This window comes from Lipophrys pholis, assembly GCF_963383615.2.
Source record: "Lipophrys pholis genome assembly, chromosome: 19".
Lineage (NCBI taxonomy): Eukaryota > Metazoa > Chordata > Actinopteri > Blenniiformes > Blenniidae > Lipophrys > Lipophrys pholis.
Genome location: NC_137647.1, coordinates 10,599,693 through 10,620,521, shown reverse-complemented (window position 1 = coordinate 10,620,521; position 20,829 = coordinate 10,599,693). Strand labels below are relative to the sequence as shown.

At 41.9% G+C, this 20,829-nt stretch overlaps 1 protein-coding gene across 2 annotated transcripts in view; it reads left to right on the top strand.

Annotated features, from left to right (window-relative positions):
* Nucleotides 1-20,829, top strand: part of prkcab (protein kinase C, alpha, b) — a 99,996-nt gene that overhangs the window by 21,932 nt on the left and 57,235 nt on the right. For both annotated transcript variants that reach the window (XM_080488159.1, XM_080488158.1), the window contains exon 3: nt 9,195-9,277. In XM_080488159.1, coding sequence (XP_080344285.1) covers nt 9,195-9,277 — 83 coding nt within the window. The remainder of the gene's footprint in view (nt 1-9,194; nt 9,278-20,829) is intronic.

The window sequence follows — 20,829 nt, the reverse complement described above, 5'->3', positions numbered from 1 at the left end:
ATCACAAGTCTGTAACTATGGTAACATCCAAGACCCTTGCTCAAACCCATCCTGAGTCCTTGTCAACATATGAATTAGAAGGTGTGTGAAATGATCCTTCAGCATAATAACGTGCTCCTCATCAAGCAGCTCCTTCCCTTCTTTTAAGTCCTCACTGGCAGAGGTGTAATGACTGTATGATTGCTGGACGGTGGAGATAATCTATTTGCGCGTCTGTTACACGGCAATCATCAAAAATGTGTAATTTCAACTCGTGAATTTCCAGTGAGTGTCTTGCAACTCTGGGCGGCTGTGAATGAATTGGTAAGAACAAGTTGTCAATAAGTCGCCGATTCAACCCCTCTGTCGATACGCTGAGCGTCCTTGAACAAGACGACAGACCCTAAATTGCTCCCGATGGAGGCCAAGCGTCCTGCATGGCAGCTGTTGCTGTTGGTTCTGTGAGCTTGTGCGTGACTGGGTGAATGTGACTAATAGTGTGAAGTGCTTTGAGACTGCTGGAGTGAAAACACAACATATTACTTCCACACAAACTGCAGATGGATTCTGACCAAATGTTTCAATACCTTATTTGCGTGTGTGCTTCAGCGTTTGCTTTTCTCTCTAAATTTGAACACAAATATCCTTACACCTTGACCCTCATCATTTCAAAAACAGGTTGTGTTGTACTTTGTTGTTTGTTCATTTTATTTATTTATTTATTTATTTTACATTGTCCTCCTAGCAGCCTTCAGCCTAAATAGATGGGACAGCAACCCACAGGAAAGACATCCATCAATGCATTTCATGCACAACAGATGTCAAAACACAAGCGCACATAAAAGACATAATTAAATAGAACAGCCACGAGGGCAAGATTTCACCACCGAGATAAGGCACCTATTGACTGTGATTGCTGTGACAGGGAAAACTAACAGGGCTGAAAATAAAACAGATACCACTGACAACTAAGCAAATCTGGAGCAATATGAGGAGCTCTATTCATGGCTTTGTTTAGAAGTATTTGAAGTCGGTGTCTCAAGGAGCAGAAACAGCCAGCTGAAACTGGGCTTTTTTTAAATTAATTAATTAATTTTTGTAGTGAACAAAAGTATTTATTAGTACTTTTAAATTAGCTGTTGGCTATTTTACAAAATACACAAAAAGAAAAGGCTAAGGGCCTGTTTACACATCGTTTTACGTGAAAATGCATATTTTTTTACGTTTTTAGTTTTCGCAACAGATTTGAGTGTACACTTTAATGTTTTGAAAATGACATCCGTTTCCACGGAAACAGCAGAAACACTGTACACGCCAGGGCACAAGTTGAAACCACACATGTGCAAAGAACAATATGATTTAAACATAAACAATGGGAGAACACCGACATTTCGTATGGACAGACGAAGTTGGAACTACCAAGTAGCTGCCCGAAGACTATAGATTAGGAGTCATGACACCCCGGAGGCCGCCATTGTTGAGGGATGTACAGATAACAATATGAGAGATGTTATCTCCTGCATTTGGTGTCACTTGATGACATTTGATTAGATTTTAGTCATTTACCTTCTTTATTCTTTGCTTGTCTGCTCTTATTTCAGATATATAGTTTTAGTTTTGTTTCAGGCTTTTAACATTTCTAAAGGGTAGTATAATTGGATTCTTCTCCTTGTCCTTGAACATGCAGCAGGTCAGAGAGATTGTCACACGCCTGTTATCTGAGCAGCGTCACGACTGCTGAACGTCGCCTGTGGTGGTTTTTGGTTTTTTTTCCCCAAAATGTTCCCTGCTGACAAGTGGTAATTGCTCTCATATGCACACAGTGTCTTAAAAGTCATGAATGCATATTCATAAAGCAGCTTGGATGGAGATATTTGTAAGAACGGGTTCCAGGCAACATTGACTAATTTGAAGACGTTTAGAAAAAAATCAATTAGGTGGTATCTCTTATCATAAATTCAGCTTCATTATTTCCCCATTCATCTCTACTTTTGCCCTTTCGTCCATCGGTGGCCTTTGTGAATGACTTTTTGTTCCTTCCAAGGTCCTCCATTCACTCCGAACTCTGTTTGTGTCCTCAGTGTCCTGTCTCTGTCCTTACGTGCCTATAACATGCATAATCCAATGCATGCGCTGAAATTGAGTTTCCAGGCCTTTATTGTTGCTGCCGCTCTGTTCATTTCCTCCCTCAGCAGGATAAATGCTGCCTGCCAGTATATATCGCACATACATCCGCTCCCGAAGGGGGTGGTAAAAGGACAGAGACTTGCACTGTGGTGTACTAAGGCAATCTCTCCTGCTACTTTGTCGCTGGAGCATCGCTGCAGCTTCTAACTCTGAACGCCTGTATCGTTTTTGGACGTTTTTTTTTTTTTGTGCATGCTAGGATTTGAAGGTGACCTGTCTGGATTGAAAAAGCTTTTCCAGGCTTTTTGAGTTTTTCTATTCCTATTTCTTGTTTCATTTTTTTATTTTTTAAAAAAACAACATTTATTCAAGATTAAATAAGCTTTTGCAAGGACTGCAGTGTGAAATATAGAGAAAGAATATAGCTGCATTCAAAATACCCAAAAAAGTTATAAAGTTAGAGTGCATGAACACACACACACACACACACACACACGCACACAACAGTGTTATTCTAATGTTATAAATAAGATAATACTGGCTTTTCAACAGTGTCAATTATGGAAAAGTCATCTACACAAAAGTTGAATTCAAGCCTATTTTGGTGGAATAAGTTTGTTTGATGGAAAAAATTCCTTTAACTTGAATTCATGTTGTAAATAATCTCACTTTAACCAATTTTCTAATATCGATCTGTGGTTAAATATAACTGCATTCAATTTGTGCTTCGGCAAGCGGATTTCTGTTTAAATTTGCATCCCTCTTCAGTGGTAATATGGTCCAAGAAGGTCCAGTTTTGATTCAATGAACAGCCTCATCAGTATATTAGTATATTCTCCGTGTGACTGCGTTGTCTTTGAGTCTTTCCTCCCACAAGATATTAATGGTAGGTCGTTAGGTTAACTGCTGACTTTAAATTGTCTGTAGGTGTGACTGTGTTGGTGGATGATGGCTTGTCTTTCTGCGATGGCTCTCTGATAGACAGGTGGCCGATCCAGGATGTGTCCTGCCCTTTGCTTAATGTGAGCTGGGATTGGCGCCAGCTTCCCATGACCCAAATTTATAGAAGATGGATGGATGGATGAAAATATGCACATTTATTGGCATCTGCAATTGCCCACTGGGAAGTAGGGAAAAGAATGTAAAAGCATATTAGATATCTGCGGGGAATAAAACGGAGCATTTTTCTCTGGAAGAAGGCTGCGAAATGATGTGAAATAAGTGAAAAATCATCCTCACCGAGTCCATTTGAAAAGGCCACTGCAGATGAATCGTCTGTGACTGTCTTCGCTGTCACTGTGTTAGTCCGCTGTGGCTCCTGGCCGTCCATCTCCATCATTCTCAAGAGATATTTGCTGCTTGTGGGTCACGTGACCTGAGGCAACAGGACTTTCTGATCTGTCAGTCTCTGCAGTGGCAGAAGTTCAGAGGTCGCAATCTGAAAGTAGAGTTCATGAAAAATGTAAAACATGTGGAATTGTGTGTAGGGAAGATAAAAAAAAAAACAAATCTTCTGAATTCATCTGTTTCACTATGGAAGTAAATTGATTTTGTTCAGTTTGACGAGTAATCCTGTATTTTCTAGTATCATCTGTTGATGTTATGTGGGAATCAGTCAGACTCAGAAATCATGTACGTTCCAGTGTAAGAGCAGAAGGCTGGTGGAAGTGATCAGGATAGTAAACAACAGATGGATATTGTTTCCCTTTGACCTCTGAACTCCATCAAATTTTGACGAGAACTTGACACAGGCTGGAAACATGGCTCTCAGCAGGACACGGCTCTTCTACCTGCCCATTGTTTGATTCTCTCCGCGGTCCAGCTTTTTCCACTTCAAAAGCTCACGGCCGGAATGGCTTTCCAGTCATCATTCACTGATGCCTCACCTGCACGCGGGCCTGCATTGCTCCTGTGTTTGCACAAGAATGTGTGCATCAACGCACGTCACCTATGCATTCACGGCGTCCACTGGCCGGGTATGGAGCAACATAGGGAAAATGTCTTCCTTCACTTCTCCACCTGGGAGGTTGAGTACACTCTGTTCCAGCCCTGGCCAGAATTGAACCTAAAAATAACCTAGAGAGGACAATACACCTCCCTCCCCTCCCCTCTCCTCTCCTCTGCCATTTTTCTTGCAGTTAATGACAGAAAATCGGCTACAGAAAGACTACATTGGAGGGGAGGAAAACGAGTGTTTCACACCATCACCTGCCTGGTTGTGAAATTCTCTTTGTGCGAGTGGGATGTCATGAATTATTTGTGCATCATTCAAAAAGTAACATGCTGCAAAGCTCAATGTTAGAGCTTTACACAAAATCACCCCAGCAGTAGTTCAACAATTAAAATCCTAACAAGTAACTTTTGAAGAGACTCATCCGTCTGTGAAGTGGATTGTTTTCGTGCATCTCTGCCCGTTCATTCATCATCTCACAGGCTTCCTGCTAATCCTCCTGCGAATCTCAGATCAAAGCTTCGGGTCTCTCCGTGTCCAGATGCACTCCGGGGTTCCAGATTGATTGAATGCATTTGATGGGTATTGGTTTGATGCGGTGCCGCAGGTATCCTGACTTCTATCCACACTGCAAGCTTCTCTCTGGTAAATCTATTAACAGTAGCCCGGCAGATGATTGGCTTCACCCTGATTAGCCTGGGCTGAAAGCGTACTTGAAAGGACGAACAGTGGGAGGATGGGGTTATGGATGCGTGAAGACACACCACCTGCAGAGACAGACACTCAACCTATGCATACAAGCATACGGTGTGATGCAGCATCCACCTTACGCACACAAGCTCAAGAATGAGTTTATAGTGTGTAAGCTCTTCTGTAATACCAAAGCCCCTTATCTCTGCGCTTATGCAATTAGGCTGGTGAAACAAAGCCCGGAGTAATTAATCATAATATCCCTGACAATACAGTATGTCACTGTGTCACCTCTGCTCCTGCAGCTTCCCACAGCCTCCCTGACGAGCACTAAACCATCTGGAGATGAGTGCACCTTTTACTACTGAGTTACCCACTGAGGTCCCTGTGCCAAGGCCACAGCAGAGATTTATTATAGTGGTTTGAGGGGTTAGTCCGTCTCTTTATGTTTTGTCATGATACATTGCATACATATTTATATATTATGTGTTGTTTGTTTATCCAATCGCCATCCTGTTCTCATTTCGCACTATAGTTTGTGGTGGATGATTGTACATATTTGCCTTACATGATTCTTTTTAGATTTGCTTTAAAAACCATCCTTAACAAATGCCATTGAAGTGCTTGTGATTTGCCGGTTTTGGCAAATAAGAGCAATACTGGCAGGTTGGCTGCAACTTGGCCCGTAATATACACCTTGAAGGGCAGTTTTGGTTTATGACATTGCCAGTAAAAATATTCCAAATGCAATATCTGAAGAATCCTTTGAAATATTTTCCTTCACTCGCACTCAAGATGAAGCGATCAAGCCAAGATTAAAGGTCATGGTAACCAAATGCCTTCTATTTCTGAATTCAAGATGGCAAGAAAAGCTTTGAGGGAATCTCTTCATATTTCCCACAGATGCTTGGACTCTGTGGTGGCAATTTAATGCTCAAGGTTAAGGTCGCAGCGCCTCCGTCCATTTTGGTTAATATGACTTCTGAGGAGCCAACGGATTTTGCTCATTTTATGTATAAAAAACAAAAAACAAACAAGAAGAACTTGATTTTTGGACCTTTAAAAAAACAAATGAGCTCAGGTAAAGACAAAACGGGAGTCTGGAAATGCAATTGCACAGTCAAAAACAGACGAGTCCAACCTGAGCGGATATATTTCAGGTGATGTTGAAAGATGTGGGAGACGGGAATTAAAGCAGAAAGCGGCAGCACCTTTCGTGTTCTCTCCATCTAAACCTTCTTCAGTTACTCAGGTGTCCTCGCACAGTCCGGAAACATTTATTTGAGGGCGAAATAATGACTTGTTTGTCCATAGGTTTGAATGTGGGTGTTTGAGGTGTCTCCCCCTGTGTTTGCCCAGTGTTGGAGTGGTGATGCCAACAGTGGTCCGACTTTGATGGGAGGCAGATTCTCACAAAGACACTGTTGCAATTCAAATTTTTGTCACCAGTGGGGGAAAATTTAATTTTGTTACTTCATCCCACACTGAACAGGTATTGAAGTAAAGGAAGTGAGGTGTCTTTGCAGCTTTCCATCTCATCATTTGTGTGCATGTGGCCTCCCGTAAGCTCCCAGAAGGCCTCTGTGTTTCAGCCACTGCAGCAATTTGGCTTTTACTTTCTTAAGACAGCTTTCAGATTTCTGTGTGTATCACTGGGCGTGCATGCGCATCAAAGTCGATGCTAAGGATTATAGTGGCAGAGAAATACTGTTTCTGTCTTGTGTAAGTACGGGTAAGCTTTCCTGGCACACACACACACACACACACACACACACACACACACACACACACACACACACACGGTCCAAAGCTAGATTTATCCCTTCCACTATGCGCAGCTTAGTATCCCTGCTTCACCTCTGAACTGGGATCAGTGTCAAGTCGATCTGCTCGACTCACGAGCAGAAACCCAAACAGGCCTGAGATCAGCACTGAACAAGAGGCAGTGACGAGCGAGTGGGCGTGTGAGGGTGTGAGGACCGCTGATGGATGCAGGGAGATAAGGAACCACGGACGTCATTACACCCGTGATTCACATATTGCAAGTAGGCTGCAGAGAGGAAAAAAGAAACCTGATGATTGCACTCTGAAATAATCCCACTGCGAGTGAAATAGTGTTTCGCAGAAGCTGAAAATACGCAGAGCTGATTTCATGAGTTTGTTTATTTTATTATTGAATTTTTTGAACTCATCCTGTACATGAAAGCAAATGTTTTCTTAATTTCATTGGCAGCTGAGTGGGCAGGATGTGGGATGGGAAGACTGAAAGTTTTGACTTCAGGGTGAGTTGCAGGTGGGTTTCAAGTGGGACTGAATATTTTGAGGTCAGCGCCAAAACGATTGCTCATAAAATCAGCAGTCACAGATTAAATATATAAAGAACTAAAATTGTCGTTTGAACACGGTTAGAAACTTAACTTTGGTTTCATTCCCTATCAGAGGCTTCCAAAAAAACCAGATTTGGATCTCACCTTTTTGAGAGATTATAAGGGGAATTTTCACATAAATGATTAGACGCACTACTAATAATAGCCTGAAGGCCCTATAATAGGCCATGAGATTACATGTAATGATGAAATTGTGGTAGGGTGGCAATGGGATGTAGTGTCAGAGGTATAGCCATTATCAGGTAAGCTGAAGTGTTAGAATTTCATGAATTTTTTTTCAGAATGTGTTATCTGCAGCTTTGTTGATGAATCTGGACAACTGCTCCTTTGCAGTCGGATAACTGCTCTCCTGTGTCGGGTGAAGAGTCTTTTCCCTTTAATACATAATCTGCAAGAAGAGATTTGTTCAGATTTGTTTTAATTTCCAAGTCTGTGAGAACAAACCATGAAAACAAAACATTCTCACAGCCTTGGTTTGTGAGTTCTCACAACTTGTTCTCTCAACACATCAGCTGGGCAGAACTTTTTCCTGGAGTCGTGTGATTGGTCCAAAATGTGCAGGTTAATGGCGGTTCGTGAGGAAAAGCACACATGGCACCTCCATTCGCGCTTTTTTTCTTCTTCCTACCAACGTTTCTCATGAAGTATCAAATGTCCTGGTCAGAACTAACTTTATAGACCAGTGGACCAATTTTTTCCGTTCCTGCAGTGTGTGTATCCACCTTACGTTTTTCAATGTAAACTCTTGTTAATGAGGCCCGGCTTTGTCTGGAGGTGAAGAGAATAAATCTTTAAGAGAGTCACCCAGCTCCTTTTGGGTGGTTGTTATATTCCACTCGGTTGATTTACACACTGCGCGGTGTAAGTTGTAGTGTAATTAGCTTCTTAGGATTTATTCATGTTATTGCTTTGGCAATGGACAGTCGACAATTTCATTCTTGGGAATATTCACATTTCTACAAAATAAGTTAGAGGAATCCACTGATGAGAAAATCCTCCATGTACATTTTCAATCAAACACCAAGCGGCCTTTGTTTTTATACACCAAACATCATGAGATACATGCTTTAATTATTATGAGAATTTATTATAATAATCGAACTAATAATTAAAAAAAAACCAATCTGAACTACATCTAATTCGCTGAGTAGTGTAGTAGTCAGCAGCCTTTTCTGTGGACAGTCCAAACCCCCCCGCTGTTTTTTTTTTTGGGACTTCTCAGTCAAATCGCTACTCTTGTTTAACCCGTCGGATTGTCTGGCAACTGTGACTTGGCTTGGCACAGTTAAAGGCAAAAACCACACATATACGGCGGCGGAGGAGCACAAAAGAGCACACGAACAAGCAGGCAGCTTGACAATGAGTGATGCAGACAGATTGTGTGAGAATGAAATGGAAGAAAGAATGAGGATTTTCAAATAATGGCAGGGAAGAAGAAAAAAAACCGATACAGTTTTGTACACAGAGTGAGAGTCAGAGAGGGAGTCAGCTTGTGTGCGAGCTGTCGCAGATGTCCACGTTTTTGTTTTTTTGGGTTTTTTTTGTTGGTTTTTTTTGCGTCTCCCTCCAGATCTGCGGCAGCGTCCAAGTGTAAATGCCAGCGCCGCTGACGTGAGTGCGGCGTCAAGTGTCATGTCAGCCGTGTGACACTGAGTGACACTTCGGTAGAGGCGGATGCAAGCTTTAGTGGGAGACGGCGATACGATTTGCATCAACCCCAGCAGATTGTAAAGACCCGAGGGCCACAGAACACAGGAGATGGCTTGGTGACATTTTTTTGTGTGTGGGCGCGAGTGGGGGCGCACGGGTGTATTTGTGTCTGTCGGTACGCATTTGTTTGTGCGTCCCTTACAAAGAGGCATGCCAAACTCATTTCGGTGTTCACTGATTCTAATCTAATGTACATTCTTCCATATGCTACTGACCCTTCTCTTTCTTTGTGGAAAAAGTGCATAAAACGGAAAAGATATGAAAATAAAGTTCACAATGTCGTCGCACAATGTTTGGTCACAAGTTCCCGAAAAACTTTTCATCACTTTCTTTTCTCATTTTTCTTGCAGTTTGCTGTTTTGTGGTCCACAAACGGTGCCATGAGTTTGTCGGCTTCTCCTGTCCTGGGGCCGACAAGGGTCCGGACACAGACGTAAGTTCAGGCTGTTCCTTTCAATAAAAATAAATCATTTGCTGTTACAATGACTGGGAAAAGGCAGTTGAAATTTTTAAAGACGATATCTTCAGGTCACTGTTATTATTGTGCCTGTATTTGTCAAAAAAAAGCTGTTTTGTTTCTTCTGTGGCTCATATATTCAAGCTCTTTGATGAAATGTTATGTTGGTGCCTGAATCACATCAGTGATACACAAGTTATTCATTTTTATTTCATGTTCCTTGATTTTGAAGTCTCCATAAAGACAGGGTGTCGTTATAGCCTCTGTATTGCTTGAAAATCAATTAAGGAAAATACGGTACATTTTGCTCTCGCTCTCTTTAGGCCCTGGGATGGACTGGCGACGTGTCTGCGTTGTACCTCATCTGTTTTACGTGGTTAATTCAGCTTTATAGAAGATGAATGGACGTATGGTTGTATGGATATTTTCCCTTTTCTGTTAGAGCAAGCGATCTTCACTTTGACTACCTCTTTACTGTTTTATCAGTAACGGTTTACATCCACACATCAGGTGTGATTCTTTGTCCCTCTCTTCCCCCTCCAGCCCATGTGATGCTGTCTGTTCAGTGTAGTGTCGGGATCTGGCCTGTGGGGTCCCTGGGGGGGGGGGGGGGCAGTGAGTGTTTAGGGTGCTTGTGTGACCCTGCTGTAACAGTTGAATCTCTGTTTCATCTGCCCGCTGGCCACGACCGGGATGTGTCCTTGGTTAGATAAGAGATGGGAGAGAGAGCACAGCTGCAGACTGCACTGATGTTTCTACAAACCGGCAGAAGCGAAGCAATCAAACCGATAACACATATGTACAAGTTGCGCCCACCTACATACTGTAGCCCCCTCGAGCTGTCACATATTCAGCCTTCCCTTCATCTTTACTGTATGACAGCAAAACAAAAAAAAAAAGACAATTAAACTCTGGTGTTCTCACATTTCAGCTCGACCAGACTGAAAGAACTGCTAATGAATGTTCCCTTGCTGAGCCAATTAAGACGCAGGCATACGCCCACACTAATATTCCCTCACAAACAAGAAACAAAATCTCTGTTTATAATGACTGCATTGTCTTGCACACTTGATTAACTGCAGGGACGACACTGGATTTGTTTAGGAGCTTCCTTGCTGTGTTTTTTAGGTTCTCCCTCATTAAATAACATCAGAAACCATTAAAGTGTTTTAAAAAAAAAAGAAAAAAAAAAAAAGGAGAGGAAGTCTGTGTAGTCTAGTGAAGCTGTTACATCCCAGGCGATCAAGATAGTGCTTCTGTTTCATGCCTCGTGTTTCATCCCTTTTTATCCAACCAATCGCTCAGTGTTGGCCTTCACTTATCTTGGTTTCTGCTTTGACACTCATTACTCTTGTCTGTAAGTCCAATTGTTCTTTTTCTCTGTTTTTTTTTTCTGGCTCCTTTCTAGTTACTCATCCATGCATCTCCTCAGCTCCTCTATTCTCCTTTGTGACTGTCTCCCTATATATTTTTCTTTTCTACCGCTCTCTCTTTTTCCCCCCTCTCTCCTAACAAACACACACAAAAAAACCTACATTACTGGCTTCCAGTGCTCAATGTGACATTTTGAATGCCTGTTTTTTTGGGGCCCATCATCTGCAGACAAGCTTCAATTCTGAGTGATTGGGGAGTTCTTTGGGGATCAGCGGGATTTTCTCATATACCGACAGTTCTTTAAAATACAAAGCACTTCTTGGCAGGTTTTACACTTTACTCAAAATAGGCTTGTTCTTTTTTTATATGTAACATCGGCTAAAGAGAGGTTTACTCAGTAGTGTTTGTTCAGCGTCTGGCTAAAGAAGGAGTGACAGTGAGTCACTGATACATGTTGGTCTGTGTGCATTTGTGTGTGTGTGTGTGTGTGTGTGTGTGTGTGTGTGTGTGTGTGTGTGTGTGTGTGTGTGTGTGTGTGTGTGTGTGTGTCACGGTTCTTGCTCCAAGCTCGAAAACACACATTATCACAGTCTCTATTACTAAAACACACACACACACACACACACACACACACACACACACACACACACACCCCGAGTGCATGGATGGCGTCATACATCCTGCAGAAGCTTTGATCTGCTCACGAAGTGACACGGAGAAGACACAGAGATGTTTGCATTAGCATGTGAGTGAAGTCTTTCTCTTTCTTCCTCACAGGTTTATGTTTTTCATTCAGCACATTGAGGCGTAGGTGGCAAATAGTGCTGTATTATCAGTCAAGGATCTCTCTGGAACCAATGAATGAAGGTGACTCATCCACAGAGAAACAATATGGGTTTCACAAACAGATAACATGTCTATAATAAGCCAAGATCTCGGACCAGATCAAATCTTTCTGAAATTGTCTTTTTTTTTCTGTGAGATTGCTTGACTTCATTGCCTCCATTATAAATCCTTGCACTCCTCAATCCCAATATCTCCCACTCTGCTCATTAACAACACTGCAGCGAGGCATGTGGTTTTTTTCATTCTCTACGCTTTTATTTTTTTTAAAGATGTTTCATAACGTTCATTTACTACTTGTGAAAATAGGAAAAATGATGTGGTTGTTTTTGGTGTACATACATAGTAGAAAATATTTGTTTTAATGGTTACCTCTCATCTATTTTATTCCTGAACCAAGTCGGAGCTTTAATGTTGATGATGACATCAAAGCCTCTTTAATGTTACATGACAATTTCATCCTTCTTGCACTCGATCAGAGCAACCAATTTCTTTGAAAAGTGAAATTATTATTATTATCCACTCATCAGATATATGGAGACATCAATGGAGTCATCATGCCAATGAGCTTTAATTTTCTTATCTTATTATGTATCCAAGAGTTTGACCTTTTCATGTTGCTGATGCAGACATGTGGTCCAGAGTGTGTCAGAGCATCATGTTATCACCATTGTGGTCACAGACACCAGATTCATGAACAGCAGTCAAACAAAGTGTTGAACTTGCTCTCTCAGATACATCACTCGAGTACAATTCTGTGATGTATTTATTATTTACTGACTTTATACCAGAAGTAACACTGCCTCCTGCCTGAAACAACTTCCAATGTTGTAAATATGCAGTGATTTGTCTAGCACCTATCTAAAGTGTGTGTTGCTCCCTCCTTTATTATTCCTGCCCAGACATAACTAAACTGAGACCCACAATAGCAATTTCATGCAGGTTAGACTCATACAAACCCCTCATTAGGCGAGAATCTCCTTAAACCCGTACGGCCACTCTCTATCCTCGTTCCAGCACTCATTAGTTCTCGGTCCTGTTGACACGCTGACTCTGCTGAAACCTACACTGTTAGTTTGACTGGTGCAATGAGCAGCGTGATTAGCCACAGGCAGGTGGAGAAAACAGGGATGGAGAAGGCAAGTGTTAGGAGAGTGAGCTGTGATTGTGGAAAAAAGATGGAATAATTGCTACTTTGTTTCTGTCAAAAATGACAAAAAACTTTTTTTTTTTTTTTTTTTTTTTTACAAATGTTTATGGAGGTAAAAACATATGGACTATATGGGAAATAATAAGATCATAGATACCACAGCCTCAAAATGAGTTTTCCCTGCAGTGTGGCAGGTCCCGCTCTTTGTGATAGATTGAGGAGAAACGCCGACGCAGCAACACCACCACACTGCGAGGATCCAGAGGAGGCATCTGATCTGGATGCCACCTTGTCATTAGAGAGCGACCTGGAACATGCAGCTTAAAGCCGCCCCTGAACTTGTTAATAAATTGACTTGGTTGACTTGAGATCCCCTCGGAGAAGCTGAAGCAAGTTGGAAATCATCAGGAATGTCTGCACTTTCTTATTCTCAATATTGCTAGAATGCTAAATTTAGATTTGAAATCCACTCTTAAAATACTAATGAATGGCTTAATTCACTGAAATTGCTCGGAAGTCAAATGCAGGACGTTCTGTATTATATTACTACTGTAAATATACTCATTTAAAAAATTAAAAGATTGTAACTTGTTTAGTGAACAATTAGCTGCATTCACAATTGACTGTTTTTTAGTTCATGAGCAGTTTGTCAAAATGTCCCAGTAGTTCAGGGAAAGTCACCGATGCACTCGCAGAAAACGGACTCAGACTGGGGATATTACTACTGTGAGACGAGCGAACTACATGGAGGTCAAGTCTACTAAAAATAAAATCAATATTTATGCTTTTGGGCGAGCAAAAAAAAAAAAAAAAAAAACCCACACACTGAGATGGTTGTGTGTAAGTCTGAGTGTATCAGCATGCATGTGGTTGACTTGAGCTATTTAATCATTAACACATGGCTGTGATGCACTGAATACAGTGAGAGTGAGAGAATAACACAGCGTGGACCAATGCCACAAATACTTAAGAGGCAATTTAGAAAAAATAATTCTGCCCTTACAAACGAAACCTTACAGAGTTTAAAATGTCCAATGGAAAAAGCTTTTTTTTTTTTTTTAATGAGCCGTGAAGAATGTGTGTCCTGCCATCATGTTTTATTGATGATAACTGCTGTGCAGCATTTCAATAAATAAACCTTCCAGGCTGTGGCTTAGCAACTGCAGTCATTCATTCTTTCAGTCGTTCATCTATTTATTGATTCAAAATCGTTCCTGCACAAAAGTCTAATGTTGGTAATGTATTCCCATTTGGATCTGTACTGCATCCAAGGCAATACAATAAAATACATCATTCTAACATTGTAAACAAGTATAATATATAAAAGCCTGCAAATTAAAGGACATATAGCAGGAAAGTGCCTGGTAAGTCCTAAAGCTCTCTAACGGATTATCAAGTGCAACATCTATAGAAACCAGGCTCTCAGAATATATATCGGGTATATTTAAAACCTTCTCTCTGAGTGAAATGGTTGTATTTTTGGAGGTTTTATCTAAAGAACAAATGTAGCCAGTCAGCTTTCGTTGGCTAGTTTCCAATGTTAATAGAAAACAGGAAGACGTCTAGTTATTTTCTTTTGAAATACTTCCATTCAAATAAACAGCTTCAAAACTGAACTGCTCTGCACAAAGACTGCCGTGAAGCTGGAAGAACCAGGGCTGCGTTCCTCTGTGAGGAAGACATTGACCTTTTGATGATTTGATTTTCATTATCGTCCCAAAAAAAAATTACAACAGACCCTGATGACGGGGTTGGTGAATGTCAGCGACTGACATTAGTGACTATGGCAAAATGAAGCTAAACAAAGGGCCGGGTGGAGAAATCAAGCGATGATCAATGATTATGGAGTTTTATTGTCTCAGGTTACCTACCAAATCCTTCACTGCAGTTGGGTCTTCACACCTTCACGTTGAATATTAAGCTTCTCTTGATGACATGATTATATGCACACAATCACTCCCTCGCTTACCAGAATCCCCCGAGGAGCTTGTGTTGCTGATGTTCCAGTTCTTTGTGCAGAAGAAAAAAAGAGATGGCTGGCCCTTTTCTGCTGGTGCACAGTACCCGTCAACTGTCTTCTGCTTCCCGTCTACCTGTACAGAAAGAAGGAGAGAGGAAAAGCCAGAGCATCACAATGAGTCAGATGAAAAGAGTTGAGGCTCCGCATCACTTTGACACATTGACAGGTGGTGAGCTGAAACATGGCAAATCCCTTGTTCCTTCCTTCCTTCCTTCCTTCCTTCTTCTCGTGTTGGCAGCTGTGACAGTAGGCCGCTTTTTGTGGTTTTTTTCTCTTTAAAGGTGGCAGCCTCTGTCTTGGTACAGTAACCGATGATCTGTTCAGTTAGGGTTGGGAATGCACTTAAAGGAAACTGGGTGGATGTAATACCAGCTAAGATTTTAGTTGGCGTCGGATCAAAAAAGGACGCCAGCGGTATCACGAATCGCCACCAAGAATCTGAAGAGCAATGTCTCTGTGCAGATATGAAGGATTTCATTTGGCCTTCTTCCGGCACACATAACTGGATTGGCAAAGTACCCTGGTAGCATTAGCCACGCCCGGTGTAACATACAGTAGCCTGCATTTCAGTGGTGACTTGCACCATTAGCCTCCAAGCCTTGAGCCATTACCTTCCCAGCAGCTCGGCTCTCTCTGACCTACGGCAACAGCTGTGCGAGTTGGCCGGCGGGCCCGCCACGGACTGCAGATTACACAATGTCAAATCTCTCAGCATGAGCAGATTACAGCTTAGAGAGATGCTCGGTGCATCAACACGTGCTGCAGACCAACAGCAGGCAGAGACGATGAATTACCTTGACGTAAACTCTGTGGAAAATGTAAGTGTGTGTGTGTGGGAGGGGGTCAGTTAAAAACAAAACAATGCCTGTTTGAGAGTCATTAACCCTTTAGGAGCAGAGCAGCTCTTTAGATTACCGACCTTATGAGGGGCCGTGGAGACGAGGCTGCACTTCAGTCGAGAATCACAATCTGTCTGTGTGTTAAGTAGTAAGCAACATTACGTTAGGCTCGCCAGATGTCCCACACTCACACCCCCTCTGGTAATTCCACACAGATTGCTCTTGCAGAGGAATAATGTACAAATACATTTTTTATTTTTATTTTTTTTTAAATATAAGACTGAAGTGTCACTGTCAGACCAGATTTATTGCTTTGTTTTTGTTTAATAATGTTAGTGTCCAGTGTAATTTCCCAACAAGCAAATGAATTTTAAAAGTAACAGATCAGTACATCGATCTTTTGTAACGACATGCATCCCTTGATCAGCAACTAAATATGCTACCAAGCCTTAGGTACAATAATGCATATTTCAGTGTTATTAATGTGGTTTTAAAAGCAATAAAAACCTATGCTCTAAACATGAGGTGTCAATCTCAGACAAACAGCTGGGAAATGCTGATTACATAAATGCATGATTTAAGTACAGATATCAAACTACAATCCGCGGTTATTGGTGACATGTCTGGTTACATAAGCCTGGGAATTAGTTACTTAATGAATTGTGGGGCTAATGTGGAACACGGTCACACATCTGCTATCCCACTTTTTAAAAAAAATTAAGGGCTGATTTTAGAATATCAATAATATGAAGTAAGGTTGCACCTTTTTAAAAAAACGAGCACGACCTTTAGCCACTTGCCGATACCGAGTACCGATACCGAGTACCGATACAAGTACTTATTAAATGCCATAAGGCCTAATGCATACTCTCTGCCTCGAAGATACATGCACCTCCAACAGCCTTGAAGTCTCCAGTAGACTACTGCGTTCTACAGTACGTACTGATTGTTTTTTATTTTGCTTACAAATTATTTGTGGATCTCAACATGTGCTACTTTTGTTGAAAAAATATCGAGTAAACAGCAATCTACTCTATATTCGCACACCTAATTGCACAGGAAACATGTCAAACTCATAATCTACAATAAATACATGTTGTTGATAATATCCCTGCAGTGTTTACAACCGTTCAGATGTGAGTGCATGGAATCACACGGCGTCAGAGCAGACACTCTCTTTTGAGCACCGTTGACGGTTTGTGCAAATGAAAACATTCCACATCGCCTGAAATGCAGCTCCAGTGAATGTGGAAAGAGTGGCGAGCTATTTTGCGCGAGTGTCCTCGGGCTGTGCTGCAGAGCCCAGGAAAACACACAGTCTGCTTCCCTTCGCCTGTTTGCCCTCATTATCCGTCATTCCTCTCATGTCTACAAAAATGGCCACCACACTAAACATACTCAGCGGGGAGTCCGTGCTGTACCGCAGCCGCCACCAACAGACTCTTGGTGCCGCGGTTACAGCACAGCGGTGGGTGGGGCTCAGTTGAAAAGGTCTGAGCCAGTGGGGCCAATAAAACAGCAAATTGCCCATCATAGTTGACATTTTGCTGTCTGCACTAGTTTCCAATATAATGCCAGATGGCGAGGAATCAATCAGTCAAACAATCTCATGATTATTCTTGATAGAGGAGTCGGTTGTTGAGTGGCTGTGGTTCAGGAGATGGAGCAGATTCTGAACTAATCAGAGGCGGTTTGAACCCCACCCGCAAAACTTCAAACATTAAAGGTTAATCAAAACTTGCTTTGCCTACTCGTATCGCTGCCGATTGGTCACTGATTGTCCCTTTCTCACTCATTGCACAAGTGAAGCCCACAGTGGCCTTCATTAACCTCGCCTCATTCTTCCATTTCAATTACTTTACCCTCCTTCTTTGCAATATTATCTCACACTCGGCTTTCCTTTCAGATCAATCTGACTTCCCTGTGTTAACGAAAACAATTGGCGAAAGAGCTCTTATGGTCAGACCTTGATTTGATTGGAATAATCTTCCTATCAGCATGCTTGCTCATTTTCATTTATTCATTTGAGTCGTGTCTCTTCGCCTTTTTCTTATGAATGAAATTCCATGGTAACAAACCCACGTGACTGTAGTCTGTGATCCTCTCATTTTATATTTTAAATATACCGGGCTTTTTGGCCTCCTTGTAGTTGAAATGTTACTTCTTTTTTCTTTATCAACTGTTAATGATATATTTGATTGTCTGCGTTAAAAAAAACCAAAACAACAACAACAGGGAAAGTTTAGTTTTGACATCTTGACAACAAAACTGTTGAAGAAAATATCTTTTGTTGAATTGAACCAAATGGCAGGTTGTGTAGTTATAATATATTGTGTCTTGAAATTAACGGGATAGTGTGACTGTCTTGAAGTTATGTTGTCGCTTCAAAGGAAACTTAAGTTTTTTTTGTCTCTCAAGTTGGGCCAGATAAAACAGGAAACATGCTTCTGACAGCTGCAGAAAACCCCAACAATCTGGTTCACCCTCCTCTGTGGACCTGCTTGAAGAAAACACGGTTAATAATGTGATTATGTAATGCCACGGTGTGTTTGTGTGTTCACATCTACTGTGTACTTCGCCACACGAGTGATGAATGGCTCTTACTTCGCTCACTAACAACGCACCTCGTAAAAACAAAAAATCACTTCCAGTGGCGGAAACCTTTTTTCCTTAAATAAAGCTCAAAGGCCTGCAGAGGAAGCGAGCGCCCAGGGAAAACATGAGTGCAAAGCAATTACCAAGACAGAGAAGATTTATTTGAGAGTTTGAGGGGAACAGCTGGGTTTGTGCTAATCAAGTTAAGAGAAAATGAGCTAAACAAAATGCTGCATAATACTGATCGACGCTGAGATGATTAAATCCTCGGGCTCGTATCAGCCCACACGACTGGAGTACCATGGAAGGGAGCGCACGGTTTCAAGTCTCATGGAGGTTACAAAGTCAAGCAGCCAATGGAGGAGCAGCTTGAAAGCGGTGTAACCGATGCGTTCGTTACGGACGGTAATTAGGACTTGATCATCTCCGAAGACAAACATAGAAAGTATATCAGCACAGATAGATCCAATCATCTTGCTCATCAACGTGCCTTGCAAAACTAAATGCGTCCAGCTTCCTTGTGAAATGTTAATTAATATTAGTAGGTCATGTGAGGAAGAAAATTATTTATTTCTTTTGACAGAAATCTAATTGGGCTGAAATTAGTCTTGAAGAAGAAGCAGTGGAACTATTAGAGAAGGTGGGGATGATAGACGGTGGTCAGAAAAGCTGAGAAAGGGCAGTTACTGATATAAATTCAGCACGTGGGGGTCAAGCAACGACGGCATCGAAGTAGAAAGTGGGGAATCCACAGTGTCAATACTCCTTGAATGAACCCAGATGAAGGAAAAATAGAGCAAAGAGGGGGAGTCTCAGAGCTGAAGGGCTTTCTGCCTGCAGCAAGACGGAGGGGAGAAGAGGGGGCAACAGAGATAAGAAGCAAGGGTTTTCTTTTTGTTTTGTAGTATCTGGTGTGTGTGTTTGTGTGTGTGCATGCCTGCATGGGACAATCCCCACCAGGCTGTGAGGAGAAGTGGAAATCGGGGCGCGTGAGCGGCCTTAAAAATCAACACACTACTCACCAACAGTTATTAGAAACCATGATGATTTGTATCAGTACAGTTCATAATCACACGTTTACACTTGTGTCGTTGTGAACTACGACGTGAGTGCTGCTGTCAGGGCGACTAAAACTGGATAAATCTCTTTGACTTTTAAATGGTAGCAGATTGGAAATCAATATTATTGTAAAGTTTTGTGTTTAATGCTTATTTGTTTGTGTAATATCTCAAACCCTACAGTGTTTGTGTTTTGAGGCGCATCACTCACGTCCCCACACACACACACACACACACACACACACACACACACACACACACACACACACACACACACACACACACAGGCGCACACCAATGGCTGGCCCAGAAATGTCAGCCGGCGCCGGTGCTTGTGGCTGCAGCGTTACTGAAAAGGAGTGTTGCTCAGAAAGGTGGACGATTGAAGAGTTTAGCTTCCCTGACATGTTTTTATCTCTTGGGTCGACACGCGGTATCATTGTGACCTTTTGTACTCGTCACGCTAACCTTGTCTGATCTCCTAGAAGTGGAATTTCCTCTCCTCAACTCAAGAGCTTGGTGTAAGATTTATGACACTGTGCTTTTGTCAACTTTATAGGCGGCTGCAACGGCTTTTGTGCTTCTTTTTTATTGATTTATTTATTGATTTATCTTTTTAATCCAATGGCACCACGTGTGGATTACATTCAGGTATTCCTCCTTCCAACCAGATAAAGCCGTCCACTCTCCTCCTGGAAAGGTATTGAATTGCCCGATCCTTATCCAACCCTCCTCTCAGACAACAACGGCACCTTTTGTCTCTGCACTTCATGTCTTACTTTCTTAAATCGTCACAGACACACAAGCACACATCGGTGGAAGTAATTGCTGAATGAATGGAGGCTCATTTAGCGCAGACAGACTAATGATGGTGCCACATCCTGCTTCCCCGCTGAGGAGAAGTGTAGAAGATGAATAGTCATACAACCTGCACTCTCAGCAGGTGAAAGTCTCCGAGTGGCCTGTTGGGAAGTGTTTGAGATGAGGAAGCACACCGCAGAGCCTAACCTGATTTAATAACTTAATGGCTGCAAGCAAACAACATCTTACTGCTGAGCATCATTTCGTAGAACACAAATTGGGTTTTTGCCGTCAGTGATTAATGTGCATAACAATGGACAACAGAGTAAGTATTATCATAACTTCACTGCTTTCTCAAATGTCACCATGATGGCTCTGTCTGTTGTTCTTTGGCATTTAACAAATCCCACGTGGATATTAAGATTCATTTTGCTGTCAGACTCTAATAAACCTGAAGATTAAGTGTGGGTTTAGGTTTGTTTTGCTTGATAATTTCCGTCGGTCGTCGTCACGAGTCTGTAATGGCATTGATGTTCCCAATGATCATTTGTTCTCCCCTCCTCCACCTCCCTTTGGCCTCATTCCTCAGGTTTTCTCAACTTCATCACTTCGTTCCTGCAGCCGCCGCACTTTGTCCGCATTGTCGTTCAGTCATCAGAAATGCAACAGCAAAGACTGACCAGGGACACAAGACTTGCTTTGCTGTCGTAAATGCACTTCTCAACACTATATAATACGCACACACACACACACACACATACCTGCACAGTGCAGTTGTGTTTGTCTTAATCTCTCTTCCTGCCTCCAGCCTGTGCAGTGTTGGGGGGGGGGGGGGATTTAGTCAGCAC